The following is a 19,769-nucleotide window of genomic DNA, read 5'->3' as shown; positions in this document are numbered from 1 at the left end:
ACCATAACTTCTGAGTGCAGTATGTTCATACCTGTTAGACTGACACTGAGGACTTAGGCTGATTGGAGAAGATGCAAAGTGCCCATACTGAGCTGTGCTTTAACAGCCTGTGCACGGAATGTGTGCCTAAGAGTAACCAATAGAGTGCAAAGATTGATTCAAACACGTAGATGACAAAAATACTTGAGAGTCTATTTTCCAAGGGCAAGCATTTTAATACAGAATAGGTCATCTGATCAATGGGGGTCAGAGGGGGGGTAAAAATATTAAACTTTTTAGCCATTAATTAATAATTTTGTAAGAGAAAATGGCATTGCAAGTTCTTACCATGCCTCTATAAAAGAGAGAAGCTGAAGAGTGGAAAAAGTAGTTGTTGCAACCTACAGGTGGGAGAGACAAGCAGGCAAAGCTTCCCACCAGTCATTTTTGTGCTGGCAAGATGTTTCTATACATCTGAATGGAAAGGGGAACTTCTATAAAGATTGCAAAGTAGCATTACATAGTAGTGGGCAAAGATTAACCCTGTTTATTACTTGACTTGTTGAAGTGTTTTAATATTAATACAGTTTAATTTCCCCCCCCCCCCCCAATCAGAGAACCTGATTCTGACTTTACTCTTATTTTACAATGGCTTAACATATGAGCTTCAAGAGACATCATTTCTGATCTACACAGTCAAGAAAGGAGGACTGCAACAAATTATTTTATTACATCAAATGAGAGCTACTACTAAATGTGAAAAATCTACGAAAGGAAAATATTTTAGAAATATTGTACATATTTCTAAAACATATATGATTTTTAAGAACATTTATCTCTTCCAATTCTTTTGGTTAATCAACTTCCTTAGTATCTCTTTCTGCATTCTCTAATGACTGAAAGCTTAATTTGTCACTGAGAACTCAGACTGGGCAAGGACAAGTTTTCAAGACATACTCATGTACTGTTTTTCAGATTTCTGATGAGGAAGCTATGGAAGAGCAAAGCTGAGCAACATCAAAACCTGTACCCATCTCACTTTATGTATTTAGGCTATGCAAGCAGCAATGAGCCCAAATTAAAGTGCAAAATCAAAATAACTAAATATTTCTGAGCCCTTAGAGGTATGCTTTTGAATTTGATGTACTTCTATCACAATAGATACAGCATCACTAACTGCTTTTTATTATTTTTAACGCAAATGTGAATAAAATGGAGAGAAAAATTCCATGCTTAAACACAAGAAAGAAAAAAGATGAAAGCACTCACTGAAGGCAGCTTTGCTTCTGAATTCCTGTGGTGCCATTAACTTAGACTGCAATGAATGTTTCTGTTTGTATTTTTTTTTAATGGGAAGAAACTGGAAAGAAATTTTTTCCCTTGCATCACTGTGGACGCTTTCATGGCTTAAGATTTACAAAATCTACCAGCATGACTCATGGTATCACAGTGGGTAATATGTGCCTGAATAGCAAACTTGGATGATGTAGGTATTTATAATGTGTAAGAAAGACTTTACTTATTTAAAGACCCAAATGATACTTAAAAAAGGAGAATGGGATCCACCCAATGCTAAAACAAAAGGTAGAACCTCTGGATGTCAACAAGAATTGTGGTTGCCAGTGGATTTGAAGAAATTGCAGGTCAAAACTTCTATCACTTCAACTTTTTTCTGTCATAGGAATTTCCTTTGTTATAAAAACTTGAATAGAAAACAGTGAAAAATACAGAAAAAAATAGAAAAGAGTGTGAAAACATTTCTCTCAGAATTTCATATCTGATGCATTATTTGTTACATTCTGAGTTTCAAAATTTGAGATGTGGAAGACAAAAACAAAACCTGAGCTGTACTGCTTATTATTACTGCCCAACTTCCTGTACTTCCAGATTCAGTTGTTTAAATGCAGCAGACAAAAAAAAAAAAAAAAAAAAAAAAAAAGTAAGAAAGAATAAGTTCAAGGCTAACTTCAACCCTAGCTGCTCCTTCAAGTACTTTGGACCAAGAACAGGGACAAAAAACCCCAAAGAAATTTCTGCAAACTACTACAACAGATGCATTGTTCACAGAAAAGTAGCGGAGATTTGGGCCAACAAAGAACATGTGATTTGAATATATTTTCTTCTGGTGAATTACTGGGAAAATGCTGATGTTTTCCTCGTAACACTTAAGCCAGGAATGTTTTATGTAAGAATGTGAGCTCTATATTCAGAATTCTTCAAGTAAATGTTTAACTAAACCAGACAAATCTTTTGTTAATGCTAAATGACAGTCCATAGGTTGTAAAAAGAATCCTCCCAGGTTCTTTACAATGTGATAATGTTAGAGAAATTGTTTTTATGCAATATCACAGAAAAAAAAAGTCACAGAGAATCAGCTCCTGAGAAGTTGAGCAAAATTCATCTGAGAAGGATGTAGAAGAAGGGCTTGGATCTGTTCTTAAAAAAATCTGTTTACAAATCTTTCCTATATCACTCCACAATAGTCTTAAGAATTAAGTGACTTAAAGCTATGGGTTTCTAAATTCCATTTTCACCTGTCTCTCCTCTGATGAGGAAAAATGGGAAAAAAAGCAAATTCAAAATGAACAACACTAGTAATCTCTCTGTCAGACCCACCATTCCTGGAAATTCTTGTAGAAATTCCATTGCTTTTCTAAGAAAGGATACCGTGTGAAGCACCAGCCCACCCCAGTAAACTGAGATCACTGAGGATCACCTGAAGATCACTCTGCTTAAACACAGCAGTGTGTGCAGTCTGGGAAGGAGCTGCTGTGTCTCACCTGCCTCTCTGACTCCTGTCCCTGGACATTCTAGGTCAAGGGTCTGTTTTTATGAATGCAAAATGTACAAATAATTTTTCAAATGTAAAATGTAAGCCTGTTGCTGTGCAACAACCAGTAAAATCTAAATTTTTTTATATCACTTTTATCACACTGGCACAATTCAGAATCAGGAAAGATAATATCTTTAAGGCTGAAGAGCACTTTTTTCCTAGCATTAGGGCCCTATTCTCCCACTTCTATTAACAATGGATATAATCTTTACCTCACGAGACCATAATTCATTCTAAAGCTATTCATAGTGGCTGTGCCTTAGACACCCATTGTACAAATGCTGATATGTGTGTGAAGATTCCTGTCGTCACCCTCGGAAACAAAAAGGAATCAGGATGAGCCTCTAAAGAAAAAGACAGCACTGAGATATAGATCTTCATGTCTAGTCACTAATTCTGTGATTTTCTATACACTTATTCAAAAGAAAGTACATATAATTTATATTACATACATGCAATCTTTCTCAAGGAATCTTTTCTTAATGGAAATACCTCCTTTGACAAAAATGTCATTTTAAAATCTTTTTTGTTAAAGCTAAAAAGCATGAAAGAGAAAGAAGATGAACAAGAAGGTCATTCTGCATCGGAAATTAAGACGTAAACTTTGGAACTGTGATATATATCTCCAGGTGCACAGAGTAATGCCAGTGAGCTCCTTAATGGCTGTACACATTCACTTAATTACAAAAAGACAGCATTGTGGGAAGAATCAAACAACTTTCTCTGCCTTTAAGCAATGCAAAGCCCTTTCTCTAGACAAAATCAAAAAGTCAAATGTTCTCACTTCAAGACCTTGTGCACAGTCTGAAAGGAATCTGTGACTTGCACACCTGTGTAGCATTGTTGGGATGTAACACTTGCATAGGCAAAATCCACTGTTTCACAGTTTGTAGTGGCAGCAACTGCAAATGTGACTTCAGTGAATGCACCATCCATTTGTTTGGCAAACCAGGTTTTCCCTCAAACTACAGTCTTCAATGTGAGACAAAATTAGTCATATAACCTCACTCTTCAAGCATGGTTCATAAGGCACATATTAAATTAATGAATAATTATAGTGATGATGATCATGGTAATAAATATCAGAATTTATGAAAAGTATTTTCTCTATAGACGTTCCCAGATGACTACTACAGGCAGAATCAGCAGGTTGTTTAATTTGCCCTAGTTCTCTCTGTTTTCGTATTCCTACTTGGATAATAAGTTCAAAATCAGCAGGTTATTAGGTTTGCCCTAATTCCAAACTTCAATCAATGGAACTTCAAACTGACTCCAGTAGAAAATGAAAACAGAAGACATTTTTTTCAGATATCTAAAAGGTCTAAAAGCCAAATCTGCTGCTTATTAGGACATAACTAAGTAATCGTAGGTTCCTAATACACTCCATAGCATGAAAGAAATCTAAAATCCCATCACAAAATCCTGTTCTTACAGACAGCTGCCAGCTACCTCTGTCTCATTTCTTGACAAGCTCAAACGAGGCATAACTGAGTCCACCTCTCATTTTCATCCTCAGATTTTTCATTGAAAATGGAAGAGAATGAAACTAAACAATTACGTGGTCATTGACTAGAAGCAAGAGTTCTTCATGCTCTTCAGACATTAAATCCTAGATCCTTCTACAGTAATAAGGATCATTTTAGAGTAATAAGGATGACTTTTATACAGGTGTAAAGGTGCAAAGGATGAGAACTGTTGTGACCATGAGAAGAGCTGAACTGTCAAAGGAGAAGTGGCTGGCAGGTGACAAATTACATCATTTCCAGTGTCTAGTCAGAACAATGGCAGAGAGTGGCAGACAAAAAAGCAAGAAAAACCCCACTATTCTGAACATTCAGCTATGGATAGGCAGTAGGAAGGCCAGCAACTCCAAAGTTCAAAACTTCAACTAACAATTATCAGTTCTGTAGACTAAAGTGGTTGCACAGTAGTAAAGGGAGCATTAGGTCTTGACTTCCTCTCCTACATCCCTAATAGCAATTCTGATCTTTCAAGTATCTGATGTTCAGGAAAAAGATCCTACCAAAAGCTCCTGTGTGCAGTAGTTTAACTTTACAGATTAGAAGGCAAGCTGAAAATGGGGTGTGAACTGGCCAGGGTCACTGAGATAGCAATGTCCTATCAAAACCATGTGGGTTTTCCGGCTTCATTACTTCATTAGTTACTGCAGATATTTTGTTCATTGAAGCACACATTGATCCTACTGATTCTACTCCAAACTCCAGGAGAATGCATTTGCATGCATTCACCACATACCAATATTTTTTAGCTTGGCAGAAGAGCACCTGAGCTGAAAAATTGAGTTCTGCATACACGACAACACAATCCAGGCTGGTGAAGTGCTTGTGATACACTCAGATACCATCACCACAGCACAGAAGGAGAAACTGCCGTTCAAGAAAGTGCACATCTTTTGTAAAAGATTAAATTATGATCCCAGCTCAGTGTAGAACTATATAAAGGCAGGCAAGTATTATCCACTCTGACTTTGTTAGTCATTTCTATATATAACAACATAATTAAAGAAATGTCTGTAACACCCTAATCAATCATTCCCTGTAATAAGTATATTTGGTTTCTAAGTTTGACAAAGGTAAAATTTAGTCCTAAGTTTCACAAAGGTATTCAACACCTCAGAATACCCTTCACTATTCTGGAAAATCATGTGTTTATGAAGGTACACAAGTTTCAACTACAGCACAACAAACCGGACAGAACATTTTTCCAGAAACTGGTATGGGTTCATGTTTTCTAAAAGGAACACTAAGCTTTCTGGTAGATAAAACATATTAAATTCACCAAGACAGATGGATGAAGCTTTCTCTTTTAAGTTACCAATCAATTTTAATATGTTTATTAAAATAAGCATGAACCCTCCAAGCCACATATGATAATGTTAGCTTCTACATAAAGCTATTTCTATCAGGAATTCATTTTTAATTGCCAGCCTGTTTCCCCATTCCTGTCCATCAGGTCAGTAAAGATGATGGAGTAAAATCCCACAAATCCATGCCTAGCATCTGCTGTTAAAAGACTCCCAGGGAGCCAACCTTCAGTTGAGACAAAAGATCAAGTACATTTGGTCCAAAATGCCTGCAAGCCTTGAAGTGCAATTACATCAAAACATGGACAGTTTTAACATATATTATTTTGAAATTCTGAAAGAATATGATCAATCTGATACAAGGTCCTATGGTGCCAGATATAAATTCTTCTAGCATATTAGCCGTCTATAATTCACAACATAGACTTAAATTTAACAAGGACCCAGTAAACTAGGACCCCTCAACTAGGCCCAAAGGGAAACAACAACCTCACTATCTAAAATATTATTTACCTGCAGTAACAAGATCTAGGCTATAAGTATTTCAAGATCAGCATTTTGAAAGAATTAATAATGCTCGACAAGAAACCTCCTTAGAAGATAATATAAAACAGACTGCCAACTCCTAATTACTGGTGAAACAGTATTTAAATTCCTGTGATTTTACATGAGGCAGAATTGAAATCAATATCCTATAATACTGAATCCTGGCAAACATAATACTATATCAAATTTCGTTAGGAAAATTATGCAAAATTGTGCTTCAAATTGACATAAGGATTGGGTTTTCATATAACTAAATGTGAATATAACAGATGTAACACAGTAATGAACAACCTTTTGATTGCTTGACTATCTGCTCTCAAGATTCTACTCTGACAACAAAGTCACCATTTAAAAATATTAAATAAAGTGAAATAATAATTGTTAAATTATTGACATAATTTGTACATATACAGAACCTCAGTACAATCTCTGGTGCATTTCTAGCCCTTCTTCTTAACCAACATCACTCCAGTGGCCACTGGCACTGACAAGAAATTCAGAATGCAGAAGAAATGCAGATCATATAGTAAAGATTCTGATGTATAAATCAAAAAGGCAAGTTTTGTTCACAGTATTTACTAGTCCAAAGTACGTTTAGCTAGGATTCAAGAGGGATAAAGACCACGGTGACTACTCTGTTAAGACTGACTATAGGCAATGAGTTCAAAAACATCTCACTCAAACATGCAACTTGCGATAGATAATTAATACCAAAAGAAGTTCAAATGTTTCATTCAAGGCATAAAGAGAACAAAATGGATTAAAATACAAAAAAATTCAAAGAGATATAAACATTGGATGGCTTTTTAAAAAGCTAACATGCAAAAGGAAATACAACAAAACTGATGTAGTATACTCAGAACCCAAACAAACAAATCTAAATGCTGGCTAGGCTGAGACATCTGGAACTGACTCCCTCAAAAATCACTTTCACAGTTCAAACCGTAGCTGGCATCAACTTTTGAATATTTGACAAGGAAGAGTATCTCTTACAGTGAACAGCTGCCTGAACGGTCCTCATTTTTCTCACAAACCAGAAACTCAGTGGGACAGCTAAAATACATCATGTTATAAACAGGAATAGTTTGAATTCACCGAGCAATTGTCTGCATAGATGCTAATATTGAGGGAAGCTATATTTTAAAAAGATAAAAGATCCTGTCTGCAACTTTTCCAAGCCATTAGAGATATAGAAAAGCAGATGGGCATGGAGTGACAAGAAGTTAGCATCAGTGAGAAACTTCCCCCAACTCAATGCATCACCTGTAGTTTACTACCTTTTTTTAGAGCTACCTGCTTACTTTCTCAGACAGGATACTGGACAAAGCTGTTTTTATATAAATGAGGATGAAAAGAAAATGATACCTTCTTTTTCATTTTTTTTTTGGTCTAAAGTCAGAAGGTCACTATTTTAGTCATTTAATAAACAAAATAGTTTTTTTATTTTGAAATTTTAACCTAAGGAGCACAATTACAAGAAGAATATGGAGGTTCACTGACATGAATGTATTCTTTACCTTCTAGGACCTTGACTTAATGCACTAAAAATCTGACTTTAAAGTTGGTCTTTTTAACCAAAATTTCTCCTTCTCATAGAATTAAGTCTTACCAATTTGAGTAATTTCAGGAAATACTGGAATTTTCACTGAATAGAAAATTGAAATGTATGTCAAAAACTTATCAGAAAATTGATATGGCAATCAGGGTTTATTTCAATGCTAGTCTTATTCCTAATAAAATTCATTATAATTTTGTGTATTTTTCCTTCTACTAAGTCACTATTATTATGTGGAATAATATACCCTTGCCTTCTTCAATGCAAAGCAGAGATTTTATTTTCTCTTTTAGAAGGTTCTTGTACTGTTTTTACTCATGGGCCTCTCAACCAGAGAGCTGCTAGAGATCATATTTTTATTTGCTATGGACTGCACAACCTTGACACTTAAGGAGAATTCCAATCCTTTTTCTGTGATTTATGCCAGTGCTCCCATGAAGAGAACTTAGATCCTCCTGGAACAAAAGGAATGACTGAATGGTTCTTTCCTAGCTTGCACTGCACTCATACTGCTGTAGTTCAGAAAACATAAATGAAGCTACTCCTGATTTAGATAGGTATAAAACCAGTTAAGTCTTCTGGAAATAATTTATACTACCATGGGTTTAAAAACAAAATGAAAAAAAAAAAAAAAACACAAAACAAAAAAAAAAAACAACCCAAAACTTGGTTGGACTTAATTTTTACAAGAAAAAAAAATAATTCAGGGATCATTAATAAGCTTTTCAAAGATGAAAAACAGGAAAAAAAACCCACCAGACTTTTCTCCTGAAAATAACTGAACTTGTATTAAAAATGGCATTTTGAGACTTGAAACATTGACTCTAAATCTTTTACTTTTTAATTCTTAAACGTGCCAGTCAGAGTAGAAAATCTTGAAAAGGTTTTCTTTGTTGTTGCTGATATTAATTCCTACACTCCTCATAACACTGAGGAACTCTGTTTTACCAGACTGCTGCAGAGATATAGAACAACAACAACAAATCCAAGACAAGAAAAAAAAAAAAAAAAGAAAAAGAAAAAGAAAAAAAAAATCAAGGAGAATAGAATTTCATGACCATCTTTAAAGAAATGGTATCAACTAGGACACGTGGCTACAATTTTAGATAAAAATGGAAAGTTGGGAGGGTTTTCCTATCTAAAACCATTTTTAAACAAAAACCAAAACAAGGCTAGGAATGAAAACTCAAAAGACCCCTTCAGATAATTGCAGCCTGAGATGATCCTCTGGCAATGGCCATGTCTTTCTAAGGCTTGTGGGAAATTTACACATTCTGGGAACAAAAGATCAAAGTTCAACAGCTTAATGTCTATGTTGGCTACAAAAAACTAAAGAGAAGAAGCCAAGATTTCTTTCTTGGCAGATATAAAGGCTTTACTTGTCCTTCTGCCTTTTCAGTTTCTTAGAATATTAAATAATTTATAATAGTTCAATATCTTTGCTGGCACATATGAGTAACTTCTAATCCCTTCATCAAAATTTGACTGATGGAAGTGTCAGTTGCTACATTTTCTCAATTAACAGGTATAAACTGCAATGTAGTTCCATTTATGTTGCTGTCAGGGCAAATGCTGCCTCCTGTTTCAAATGAAATCAGAATCCGAATACTTTCTGCTAAAATTGTAAGTCTTGCTATTATTTTATAAGGCTTCTCAGTAGTCAAGGGACAAGTGAGAAGAATCTTGATCCCACTGATGTCAACTGCAGAACCACTAGCACTTAAATTAAATCAGCATTTTACCTTAATTTGGGGGGGGGGGGTTTCTAAATGTTGAGTGTCATCTTCTTAAAAGTTCCATACAATTTCCACTAAATATAAATATAGATATGTATTTCACTAACATTCGATCTAAACATAAAAATATGCCTTAAAAATAGCCACTGAATCTATTATTATGTAAAGGTCATAATTTACCTGACTGATATTACATGCAATTATGTGAACTCTTTCACGTAAGTATTATATGTCCAAAATAACTTCAAATAAATAAACTATGTTTTAGTGTAAAGGGCATATAAATTTATAATAGTATTAATAGTATTTAAATTACCATTATTGCTTTAACAAAGCAGCTACACCTCATAATTTTCTTTTTCTTTATAATCGGTCCTAACTCAGAGGTGCTAAGAGAATTCACTATTGTACATACACCTATATATTATGTAGTATCATATATTAAAAATTGATACCCAAATACTAGATCAATTGAGATGGTTTACCTAATATAAAGAAGTTTCATTTTACTGTTTCTGGGAATTGAAATTTCTGCAATTGAAAGTACAAACAACTAATTTTCTGAAACTATTATTTGCTCCTATAAAAAATGATTCAAAGTGCTAATAGGGTTTGAATTTTTCACGAATGGCAGATGAGAGATAAACAGCTGATAAACAGGATGCAGAATGACTGTAGCATTTTGAGTATTGACACTAAGGATAGAAGGTGTTACATAATAAAGCACAGTCACAAATGATGTTTTCTTTCCTATAATGAGTGAAATCTGATAGAAATGCTAAAGGCAAATTATTCAGCCATAAATGTCATGCAGACACTCAGTGAAGATTTTAATTTGGCCTTGATAATATCTTGTTCATATTTACCTTTTACATTTTAAGCTTAGGTCTTTCCTCTCCAATTTTGACATGACAATCATATTTTCCCTTGATATATTTGTTCTTATTTCATTTATACACCTTCACGTCCTGCTCTAAGTACACAACACAGGTAATTTCTATGCCTAAGGAGCTGCAAGCAATGGTACGTTTACTAACAAAATAATAAAAACAAGAGTCCTGCATGCATCTGCAAAGTAAACGTTCACATTCTTTTCATTTGCCAAAAACAATGGGCATTGAATATGAATCATATTTCACCCAGTGATTTATTTGTAGATGAGATTAAGGAAACTGCTGTTTTTTTCTAGGTTCCCTCTTCCTTGGTAAAACTACTCAGTCATTTTGTGGTCTTGGAGTACGTACTTCCCCCTTGCCCTTTTGTGTTCTCCCTGCCTAACTGGCATGGTGAATTGCTAAATATGTTGCAAAGCAGTACCATTCACATTCATGTAAAAACATAATCCTCTGTTTAATCCCCTTCCTCCTCGGCAACAATTTAAGGAATTCACAAATAAATCACTGATTTTATTTCAATGACATAGCAGAGGCAAATACAAAGTGGACTCTGGGTCTCCTCTACCCTATAAAACCAAACCCAGGTCATCTTTGCACTTAATCCAGTTAAATGATTCCCAGCATCACTTTCCCTGTTCCCCGAATCAATTACGATCAGCTACTTGTGATAAGCATGCACATCCCCTCCCTCAGCTCCCACCAAGCGTGGTTCCAGCCACCCCCTGCCATCTGGGTGACACCTGGGACCCAGCACCCATCTCTCATTTAACCAGAACAACCCGAAATCCCACCCTGCCTCCGGAAGATGCTCAGATAACATCCTCTTCCTCCTCTCACCCAGCCTCGCAGAGAACAGAAGAGTGATGGCACCATGGTTGGCCACAGAGACACGTGGAAGACAGGGAGGAGAGAAGGTGGGGAAGAGGGGAGCTGGGGACATGGTGGGAAGGAAGGGGAGGGAGGAAGATCCACTCATACAGATGAAACTTCATGCAGGCCTGGCCTCCGACCCGTCCCTTCCACAGAGCGATGGGGAGGGGGGCGATGGGGCGAGCTGGAATGGCCCCTTACCTTCACTGCAGTCCTTCCCTCGGAAGCCTGTTTGGGAGCAGTCACAGACGGCCTGGTCGTTGAGCACCGAGCAGACGCCCCCGTTGAGGCAGACGTCGTCCCTGGCGCACAGCCGGCTCTGCTCGTCATCCAGCCGCACCTCCTGGCTCTCCACCGGCGACGTCTGCGTGTAGTTCACCCGCACGTCCGTTATCCAGCCCTTGAAGGGCTCCCGGTCCTTGACGGAGGAGAGCGTCAGCTTTAGCGTCGCCGACCGCAGCTCCGGCGGGAGCCCTCCTAGGAAGAGCCCGCTGAAGACAGTCATGTCCCGCCGTTTGGACTTCACCTCCACCCACTTGGCCTCGGTTCGGTCAATGATCAGCGTCGTGTTCTTGAAGTGGCGGCGGATGACAACAGCGTGCCAGAGGTTGTCGTTGACCGCCGTGTCCGAGAGCAGGGTGGCAGGCTCGGCGCAGAAGATGGAAAAGCTGAGCTGTAGCCGCCCTCCCTGGGTGAGGATGAGCTCCAGGAAGTCACAGAAACCCTCATCATCGAAGTAGAGCACCAGCCCGCTGGAGCTGCGCGTCTTCATGTTGAAGCTCATTTCGCTCTCGCAGCAGGCGTTCCACTTGGGGAAGCGGGTCCACTGGCCCTCCGCACCCGGGAACTCCAGCCCACTGCCCAGCTCAGCCCAGCAGCCCAGCAGTAGGGCCAGCCAGAGCAGCAGGCAGCCCCCCCGCCGCACCAGCACCGCCCCCATCCTGCGCGGCCTGGGGCGGGCGAGCGGGGCGGCAGGGCTGGCGGGGGGCGGCACTGGGGCCCCGGCGGCAGACAGGGTAAAATCTTGCCGGGCGCCGGCCGCGCTGGAAGCTTCGGGCACGCTCACCCCCGCCCCGGGTGCGGGGGTCACTGTGGGAGACTCCCCGGGGCGGGGGGCTGCAGCTGCCCCACGGGATGGGGTTGGGCACAAGATGGTGCCAGGGGCCACCAGAGGGGACCCGCAGTGGGGGTAAGGCGCCGTTGGATCTCTTCACTGGCCGGCCACGCTCCGCAAAAGGTGTCCAGGGGTGGGTGAGTCAGCAGAAATTTTACCCAAAGCCAACATTACCAAACCGAGAAAAAACCCAAGATCAGTGGCAAAACTCTCCTCCAAGTGGATCCACCAGCTCGGCAAGGCTGTAGCAATATCCTGGCACATGCGCACCTCTTTTTACATCCTCTCCACCATCTGTAGTTTCCCAGGAAGCCAATTATGGATCCCAATGCTGCCTCCCTAGGATGGATCCTCTTGTCATATCACAGCCTGTCTGCCATGGTGCTAGAGCAGTGTCAGCAGACGACAGGACTCATCGCTCGTGGTTGCTTGAGCTGCCTCAATCCCAACGGGGTTGAAACCCAGAAGCTGTCAAACAGCTGAGTGGCCACTTGACATGCGAAGCCTGGCAGCTCCTCTTCTCTTTGCTTGAAAAAGGCCAAGGCTAAGATCCAGGGGAGTAATTTTCTTCTATTTTTTTTTTTTCTAATCTGCAAGGAATTGAAACAGAATAATAAGAAATGACAGCTAATAACATGTTGAATTAGAAAGTTGACCAATAGTGAATGTTTGTGATTATTTTTTTCATTTCTATTGGTGTTGGAGATGAAGAAAATGCTGCTGTAATTTTAGAGTTACTGAGAAATTGTAATAGGTTGCAGTGCTAAACACAAATCTTGATGTATATGTTTATACTACGATACATTTTTATGGCATAATCTAAACAAACTACTTACCTTTCCAAAACTTTCAAGTATTTCAGTACATTTAGTACATTTCGTACATTTTACTGGTACAAGAACAATGTTAAACAGAAAAGATGGTGTTTATTCTGTAATTTATTTTAATTTATTTGTGAAAACATCATCACTTGCGAAGCTACAGGGTCCTAGTCATACAGACGATGCTACCAAGCCCAATTATGGTTGTTTCTAATACAGGTCAAAAAAATAAAGTGGCCAGAGCTCCCAGTAGGAACTGACAAGCTTCACCATGCATGGCACACCTACTGGCTTATTTTTCCTGGGGTGAGGAAGAATTGCAATAGTTTCTTGGAAGGCTTTTTGAAAATTTCAAACCACATTTTTTTGTCTGCCACCTGGTTTCTTCTGGGGCTGATATTTTCTGCTATGGCAGGGAAAATCCAATTCAAGCCAGCTCTGATGTTGACATTATTCACAATGCAGATCAGCTAATCCCAGGTGCTAGTCCTCTGAAATGGGTTGCAGTATTTTATGTATATTTACTCAGCTGCCCTTATTTAAGAGAACAAGGAGAGAACAACTCTTCTGTTTTCAAAATTATATATATGACACAGTTCCCCCTTATCCTCTGAAGAGGTCTCTACATCCAAAACGTTTCAGCGAAGAGGATATTTTTCTCTCCCAGAGCTGCTGTATCTTTTCTGAAAGCTGTGTATTAGCAGACCTCTCCTGATGGAGGATAGGATCTCCAACACCTCCCTCACTCATCGCTTCCCCTTCCCCTCCCTTACATTTCTTTGCCAGCAGCACTTAGGCACAAGAGCATGGCCAGAGCTGCTGCCAAGCCCTCTTCTGGGCTGGGGTGTGTGTGTGTGTGTGTGTGCCTATGCATGCGTGTGTGGGGAGAGGGGGCAGAGATGACCCTGCCAGGGAGAAACGTTTTAAAAACAGGCAAACACCTCAGCTGCCTGCACCTGACACGTTCAGAGCTGCTAAGTCACCTCCTACTCTCTCTATATTTAATTTCATTCCTCTAAATGTCAACACGATTATTTTTATTATTTGTCACACGTGAGGTGGGCAAGAGCAGCAAAAGGGAGGAGAGGAGAACCCCCAAACTTGGCGGGCAGAGGCCAGGCAGCAGGCAGACCCCAGGTTTCCTCCCCGCCCTCCCTGCCCCGCGGCAGGAGCCACCTCTGGCAACGCCGCTACCAGCCCAGGGATTTTCCGGCATCTCCCGGGAGGACCCGCGGCAGGAGCCCCCGCAACCCGCTCCTCAAAGGGCCTTTCCCGGGTTCGGCGGCGGCCGCGGGCTGGGGCGCCTCTGGCTTGCGGCACCGCTTCAGCACCAGGGACAGCTCCGCCCTGCGCGGCCCGACGGGGCGGCGGCGCCCGCTGCTCGCTGCCCGCCCGAGCCGGAGCGGCCCCGCCGCGGCCCCTGCGCCGCCCTGGGGATGCGCTCCGAGGAGCCCGCGGGGCGCGCCCAGGGCGGGGAAAGGACGTGCCGAGCGGCCGAGGGGAAGGAGGCGGTGATGGAGAGGATTTGGGGCGCGGACAGCCGGGTGTTGGCCGGCGGTGTGAGGCACGGCGTGCCCGCCCGGGGACAATGACACGGAGGGAGGGGGCTGTGCGTGAGGGGGGCCTGGGGTGAGGGGTGGGGGAAGGGGGAGGTTTGTGGGGATGGGGTGTGTGGGGATGGGGCGCGGGCTGTGCCTCTGTGTGTGTGTGTGTGTGTGTGTGTGTGTGCTCACGGGGGTCACCGGGCAGCTGCTGGGGCTGGGCTGGGCTGGCCCTCGGGGGAAGGGGGCGCAAGGTGCGCGGGGCGGGGGCGGCGGCTGCGGGAAGGAAGGGAAGGGGTTTGCGCCTCTGCGCGCCCGGCGCAGGAGCGGGAGGGAGCCGGGAGCCCGTGGTGTCTGCCAGGGGTGGGGAGGAGGGTGGCAAGGACGCGGTGTGAGTGTGTGTGAGTGTGTGTGTGTGTATAAATGTGTGCGCGGCCGCCGTGCGCGCCAGAGCGATCCCTACAGGTGTCCGCGGAGAGCCGCCGCGCGGGGATCCCACCTCACGAGCATCCATCCCTGCCCGCTGCCTGCAGCGCCCGCCTGCCCCCTCACTCACACACACACAGCAGCGGCAGCGAGAGGGAGGAAGAGAAAGGGAAAAGAAGAAAAAAAAAAGAAAAAAAAAAAAAAAAAAAAAAAAAAAAAAAAAAAGAGGAAAAAAAAATACAAAAAGACAGAGAGATGGAAAAGACTGTAAAAGAAAGGAGAAAGACCCAAGGAAAAAAATAGCCCGACAAATAATTGCTTATTTATTACCGCCGGTATAATTCACACATTGCCAATAAACAGCACAGTCTTGTCTAGTTATTGCCAAAGCAGAGGGGCACTTTCATTCTCGAAAGAGGACAATTTATTAACATATATCTATGTATCTATCTATCTATCTATCTATCTATCTATCTATCTCAAATGGCTCTTAAGTACAAGGCATCCCTCCCAGCAATGTATCCATGAACACACACATATGTAGCGAGAAATATGCACAAACCAATATAAATGTAGCTATTGCATTCAGCGCCTCGCCAGTGAATTCGTATGCTTCCCCCACCCCTTTACAACCATTTTTTTTTTTTTCTTCAAAAATTATGATTTAGTCACAGGTGCCCCGATTGAGCCTTTTCAAATTAGAAAGAGAGAGAGAGAGACACCCATAGGTCAATAAATCCCTAATAAATGCCAGGTCGGTTGGCATGCACAATCCTTGGCAGAATCCTTATTGTATGAAATACAGAGCATTGTCTCTGGCTGCGGGGAAGACCAGAGTTCACGAATTACCGGATGAAATAAAAGGATCTGAAAAACAACCTTGCTGCAGCCAAAGGGAGAAGCGCTCTAATTCAAAAGCAGACTTAGCAGCATCATTAATCTTTTCCCTTCATTTCTACGTAATTTCTAGAATCAAATTCTTTCCAAAGCGGCTGGAATGATCGATTTTGCTCCCCTTCCAGCCTGCAGATGTCTTTATTTTAATATGCTTATGATATAATTTCTACCCCTTCAAAAATGCACACCATCAGCAGGAACCTGAACAGTTTCAAACACATATCGAAGAAGCCGAGTGCCCTCTTTCTTCTGGCACACAATAGAAAATGTCCCAAATTATCAATGCACTTCCCGCACGAGCCCCTCGTCTCTTTCACACCGCCGCCGATAAATAACAATAATATTGCGATATCCCACCGCTGCCCCGGCTTCGCCTTTCACCACGGCGGCTCACGCCAGGGAGAACATGCAGCAGATTGATTTTTATCGCTCGAGTCTCGCAGACCCCTCGCTCTCTCTCTCTCCCCTCCTCCTCCCCCCGCCTCGGCGAGGGGCAATAAATCACCGCATCCAACCTTTAACTTACACCTCCACTAGCTACACCATCCCCTCTCCTCGCCATCCACAACGCCGCACGCAAACCCACCAGCCTCTCGCGTCGCCGCCACCACCACCAGCATCACCACACCAGCACCAGCAGCATCACCAGCGGCTCCTCCGCGGCGGAGCGGGGCTGGTCCTTTCCGCGGCGCCGCTCCTCCCGCGCTGCGCTGCGGGCGCGCCTTACCTGCCATGGGGCTGGGGCTGGGGCTGGGGCCGGGGCAGGCGCGGCTGCCGGGGCTGCCTCTGCCGCTCGCCGGCGGAGCGGAGCGGAGCGGAGCGGATGGGAGCGGGCGCTGCTGCGGGTGCGCGGCGGCGGCGGCGGCGGCGGCGGCGGGCGGGGGCGGCCGCCGGGAGCGGGGGGCGGCGCCGCCGCGTGACGCCGCCGCGCCCGTCTGCCCGCCGGGGGCGGTGCCCTGCGCGCCGCGGACCCGCCCCGGCACTGCCCGGCACCGGCACCGGCACCGGCACCGGCACCGGCATCGCTGATGGGGATGCGGCGCGGCACGGGATGGAGGGACCGAGAAGCGAGGATGGGGCGGGGGGCGCGCACGCTGCTGCCCAGTGATGGCTGGGGAGGGTCCCCGGGGTGGAATGGGCACAGGGACAGGTGGTGCAACACGGCCGAGGGCCCAGAGGGAGATGCCGGCTTCCCGGGCAAAGCTCTTCTTTCTTTGCATGGGATTTTTTTGTTGGGAGTTTGTTTTAATTTGGAGATTTTTTTTTGTTTTGTTTTGGTTTTTTTTGTTTTGTTTTTTGTTTATTTTTTGTTTTGGTTGGTGGTGAGAGTGTTTTAGTGGTACTACTACTACTAATTATCATCATCATCATCATTATTATCGTTATCATTATGTCATCTTTTTTTACACGCTGGAGCTGAGGTTTGCCGAGTTCTGCACAGCCCGTGGGAAAATGGAGGTATAATGTCATGAGCAGAGCAAACCCAAGGACCAGGTCTACTACAACTACAGAAGAAGTGCTTGGGAAAGGCATTTTCCGGTGTCAAACCTGCCTGACTCTGTTGTCTCCAAATGGTGGTGAACATTTAGAGAAAATCCAGTCTTCCCAAGATTATTGGGTTTAATGGCATGGAAAGAATTTGATTGTGCCAAACCTTTTCTCTATCACTTGGCCTTCTAACTTCTCTACTTGTGGCCTACAAAAAGGTGATGAATTGATAGTAAGAGATTTGCATGAAGCCTAAGCCAAGGTCCTGGCAACTTTTGAACACACAGAGTGGTGTTTGTCACACCAAGGGTCAGAAGATCACTCCACTGTGGGGCATGACACAACTTTTTTGAGAATAGTCTGCGCAATTATATTTTTTCATATCTGGGGTGCGAACGTAGCAACTTAGTGTTGAACTGAAACTTCAGAAATAAGTGTAAATAAAAAGCCTTTTTCCCATTTCAGTCCCGGAGGAGTTAGCTTTATGATTTATTTTTTTCTTAATGAAATGGATTTCCTCACAGATGACAAGTTTGATGAGGTAACCAAGCAACACATTAAGTAATGAGAAGAAAAGCTTCCTAGATATGCAATGTATCTTCAGTGCTTACAGCATAATCAGACATCCCTTTTATTCAGCCAACTGATACCCACATCCAGTTAATTTCAAACAGAGTGAGGATTTCTCTTGACAATTCTAGTAACTTGACCCCTTCAAGCAGAGCAAGGAGCAAATATCTCTTCTATGAAAAGCAGATAAATTGTGGGCTGCAGCATAAGTAATACACATTTTTAAAGAAGCAAAGTTGTAACTTGGTAATAGTCTTTAGTGTATATACTTTTTTTTTAACTGTGGCTTTATTTTTATTAGGCTCACACTGAGCACAAGTTAAAACTTCTTATGCCCTTAGATGGGGAATGTCAAAGCCCAAGGCTAATCCACCCTCAGTGTGCTGGCACGGTGGAGGTCCTGGCACAGGTGGAGAATTCTTCCACCTTTAAAGTGAAGGACATCTCAGTTATTTCAGCAGTAGCCAGAGGATGCTCATGTTTCTCTAGAAAGAAACTTACCACACTGAGAGGAGAGCTGGCAAGAGCCTACATGGAAAATAAACAAGGAGATATTAACTGAGCCAGGAAGATACAGGAAGATTTAAGGGAAATACAATTTCCTTAATTTAATGGTGCTTTTTTGTTGAGTTTTAGAAAAATATATTACTTTTGTCATTTTCAGCAATTGTTGCAGCATACGGTGTCATAGTTGTTTAATTTTGAAACAAAACAAAAAACCCAAAAAAAAAAAACCCAAGAAAAAGGAAGAAAAAAAAGAAATGTGATTTCCATACCATCTTTGTAGGTTTTTCAGCTTGACAAATATATATCTTGTAAGAAGCACATGGCCTTACAGAAACCTGACTGTCTTCTGCATAAATTAACATTCTCTGTTATACCAAAATATTTATAGATTTGGGAAACTAAAGAGATAAAAGCAGCAATGATCTTCTTGAAAACAAACCAATGGTATTTTCTGTCAGGAAGAGCACAGTACATTATCCAACTCGCGAGTTCGAGACCTTTTGGAGGGATGTGTATTGTCAGAACAAAGTGCCTTTGAAGTACATATGTGAAATTGTCCAACAGTTGTAATTTTAAATAAGAGATCTTTTGGCAAGCTGCAGTGAGTGCTGGAGCTGTCTCTGAGGCATGCACATGCAATTGCCATGGCTGTCAGAGCTAATAAGAAAGGAAGGAACCAGTCGAGGCGCTGCAGAAGAAATAAGAATGATTCTGCTGAGAAATAAAACACAAAAACCCAGCAACAACAACAAAACCCCACAAACCCGGCAAAATCCACAATTAAAATCAAACTAAAGGTGTTCCAGAGAAAACTGGCTATCTGGGCAGGCATTTGAAGGATATGAAAAGGGAGAAAGTTATTTGAGACTGAAAACAGCAGGAATCGTTTTAAAGATTTGGAAGAGAGAAAACCTGATTCTTTACTGAAATAGTCCAGGGTAATGCTTGGGAATGAAGTGGTTGGATTTTGGGGGCACATCAAAGCTCTGTTCTGGTTATAATCATGCGACATATGCCTGACATATTTCCCTGCTTTGAAACTATCATCAGTAATCCTTCTATACCAAATCAAATCTTTGACAAGAGCTTCAGACCCACTAGAAATTTGACCCTTTGCGTGTATGAATAAAAGTTGTTTTTTGGAGGACAGTCAGTAACAGTTTTTG

The 19,769-nt window shown here is 42.0% G+C and overlaps 1 protein-coding gene across 1 annotated transcript in view; it reads right to left on the bottom strand.

The window, feature by feature from the left end:
- Nucleotides 1–12,179, bottom strand: part of LOC310906738 (neurexin-1-like) — a gene marked incomplete at its 5' end in the record, with an annotated part of 77,554 nt that extends 65,375 nt beyond the window's left edge. The window contains one exon of the mRNA XM_083856194.1: nt 11,441–12,179. Coding sequence (XP_083712320.1) covers nt 11,441–12,179 — 739 coding nt within the window. The remainder of the gene's footprint in view (nt 1–11,440) is intronic.
- Between the last annotated feature and the right edge of the window lie 7,590 nt (nt 12,180–19,769).

This window comes from Zosterops lateralis (genome assembly GCF_965231275.1).
Source record: "Zosterops lateralis genome assembly, chromosome: 3".
Lineage (NCBI taxonomy): Eukaryota > Metazoa > Chordata > Aves > Passeriformes > Zosteropidae > Zosterops > Zosterops lateralis.
The sequence above is the reverse complement of the archived record's forward strand: the minus strand, read 5'-3'. Positions and strand labels throughout refer to the sequence as shown.